The sequence below is a fragment of the Gallus gallus genome, chromosome Z, assembly GCF_016699485.2.
Source record: "Gallus gallus isolate bGalGal1 chromosome Z, bGalGal1.mat.broiler.GRCg7b, whole genome shotgun sequence".
Lineage (NCBI taxonomy): Eukaryota > Metazoa > Chordata > Aves > Galliformes > Phasianidae > Gallus > Gallus gallus.
Window position 1 is genome coordinate 64,080,360 of NC_052572.1, and position 2,716 is coordinate 64,083,075.

The 2,716-nt window shown below is 51.1% G+C and overlaps 1 protein-coding gene across 1 annotated transcript; it reads left to right on the top strand.

Moving 5' to 3' along the window:
* Window positions 1–127: 127 nt before the first annotated feature.
* RPS23 (ribosomal protein S23) lies at window positions 128–1,952 on the top strand. Its single transcript, XM_424903.8, has 4 exons — window positions 128–162; window positions 436–595; window positions 1,234–1,354; window positions 1,760–1,952. The coding sequence occupies exons 1-4, from the start codon at window positions 159–161 to the stop codon at window positions 1,904–1,906; spliced, it is 432 nt and encodes a 143-aa protein (XP_424903.3). The 5' UTR covers window positions 128–158; the 3' UTR covers window positions 1,907–1,952.
* Window positions 1,953–2,716: the final 764 nt, after the last annotated feature.

Sequence of the window (2,716 nt, forward strand, 5' to 3'; positions counted from 1 at the left end):
GCTCACGGCCGCCCCGCCCGGAGAGGTCGCCCTGCGCCTGCCTGGTGTTTTCGGTCAGGCGCGGCGCGGGCAGCCCGCGGCGGGTCCTCGCGGCCGCAGCTAGGCGGCGCACAGCGGGCGGATCGCTTCCTTTTGCGCTCGGCAGCCGCGGCAGCAGGATGGGTGAGTGGGGTTGGGCAGGGCCGGGGCCTGGAGGATCGGGGCCCGGGCCTACGGGGTCGGGGCGGCAGTGGGAGGTAGGTGGGGGGGGGGGGGGCTCCATCCCTTGTCTCAGAGCCTGCCGCCCGCTGAGGGCCCTGACGCCGCCGCCGTGGTTTCGCGGAAGCGGCGCAGCCATTTCTCACCGCGTGGCCGGGCAGGAGCGGGGCGGCTGGGCCTCACCGCTGGTGTCGGGCCTCGGAGCGCCTCCTCACCTTTGCTTCCCGTGTCTCGCAGGGAAGTGCCGTGGTCTCCGCACCGCTCGCAAGCTGCGCAGCCACCGCCGCGACCAGAAGTGGCACGACAAGCAGTACAAGAAGGCGCATCTGGGCACGGCGCTGAAGGCCAACCCCTTCGGCGGCGCGTCCCACGCCAAGGGGATCGTCCTCGAGAAAGTGTGCGTGACCCTCTGCTGCTGCGGGGCCGGGGGGGCCGGGGGTGGGCCGGGCCTGGAGGCGGCGGGCACGGAGGGGCCCATCGGGCCTCGGAAATGGGCCTCGGGGAAGCAGCGAGCATAAGCTGTTCTGTTTTATTTATTTTATTATACAGCGGGTAGCGTTAGCGAGCTCTGGGACATCTGAGTATTGCTTCTTTATTTTGCGAGGTTAATAAACATCGTTTATAAAGTGAAGCAGTACATTTTGATTGACCTAATACGGGGATGGGTGGTGGTCTTTTTTCCCCTTGAGGAGTGAAATTCTGTATGCCGTGTCAGAGATGCCACGTGCTTGTCTGAAGGATTTTTTGGTGATCTGTAAGCTTTCTTACAGCACTGCTCAGATCTCAAGGGCTTTTTTTTTTTCAGTTTTATTTCCTGAGTTGGTATTTGTAGGAGATGAGGTATTTGTGCAGCCTAGGACCTAATTAAGCTTTAGTACTGAGTAGCTCTAAGTGCTTCAGTGATACCATTCTGTTTTGAAATACGTGTCCAGCCTGAACTTAAAACAATACAGTAATATGTTGTGGTGTAGTGACGGTCTGCTAGCTCATGAAACAATTTTTTTGCTGATGTGTTTTCATGTGCTTCCATTTTAGTGGAGTAGAAGCTAAACAGCCCAACTCTGCTATCAGGAAGTGTGTGAGAGTCCAGCTCATCAAGAATGGCAAAAAAATAACAGCCTTTGTTCCTAATGATGGTTGCCTGAACTTCATTGAGGTGAGTGACACCCAGAAACTGACTGATAATATATTCTGTGTCAAGGTAAAGAAACATAGAATTGATGGATTTAGCTCATGGTTAAACAAGGTTTCATGTCATTCTGAGCAATGTGTATCTTAACATGGTAGCTGCAGAGGGAGACAGACGACATCAGAGGTTTTTTTGTACTTTGCATTTTGTTGGCAAAGACAGTTTTCAGTGCTCCTACTGCAAGCTAAATATTACCCTTTCCAAAACACTGAGGGGGATATTAATCTGCGTGCCTACTAAAAGCATTCAGTATTTCTTATCTTTTCCCTAGAAAGTTTGTACTGGTGCTCAAACTTATTGCAGGTTCATTGCAGAAGTATGGACATGCTTGTTGTTTATAGCTTCGTAACTGTGTGATTTTTTTCATTGCAGGAAAACGATGAAGTGCTGGTTGCTGGTTTTGGTCGGAAGGGTCACGCCGTTGGTGACATTCCTGGAGTTCGCTTCAAGGTTGTCAAAGTAGCCAATGTTTCTCTGTTGGCCTTGTACAAGGGCAAGAAAGAGAGACCAAGATCATAAATTTCTATTAACTTGCCAAGAATATCAATAAAATTTTTGATTGGAAGAGTTTCTATCTCATTATTTAAGATTTAGAACATATTATTTGCAAGCAGTGGGTCTCATAGAGGTAGGGTACACTGCCCTTTTGTTGCAATAGGTTTTTCCTTAAGTAGCACGTGCTTTGCTGTTGAATGAAAGAAGAAAGCCGAGCATCACAGAATCACAGAACGGCCTGGGTTGGAAGGGACCTCAAGGATCATGAATCTCCAACCCCCCTCCTGGGCAGGGCCACCAATCTCCCCATTTACTAGACCAGGTTGCCCAGGGCCCCATCCAACCTGGCCTTGAACACCTCCAGGGACGGGGCATCCACAACCTCTCTGGGCAGCCCATTCCAGCACCTCACCACTCTCCTGGTAAAGAACTTCCCCCTAACATCCAATATAAATCTTCCCTCTTTCAACTTAAAACCGTTCCCCCTTGTCCTGCTGTTATCTACCCTTTCAAAGAGTTTACTCCCTTCCTGTTTATAGGCTCCCTTGAGGTTCTGAAAGGCTGTAATGAGGTCACCCCGCAGCCTTCTCCAGGCTGAATAAGCACAGCTCCCTCAGCCCGTCTTCATAGGGGAGGTGCTCCAGCCCCCTGATCATCTTTGTGGCCCTCCTCTGGACCCTCTCCAATAGCTCTCTGTCTTCCTTGTACTGGGGGCACCTTTATAACCAGCATGTTAGCTCAAAAGTTCCCAAGTTTATTCCAGAGCAGCTGTTTGCCTGGAAATTCAGAGATTTACTTCATAGTTTGAAATCATGTTTAGTACTTTTGGGTCTG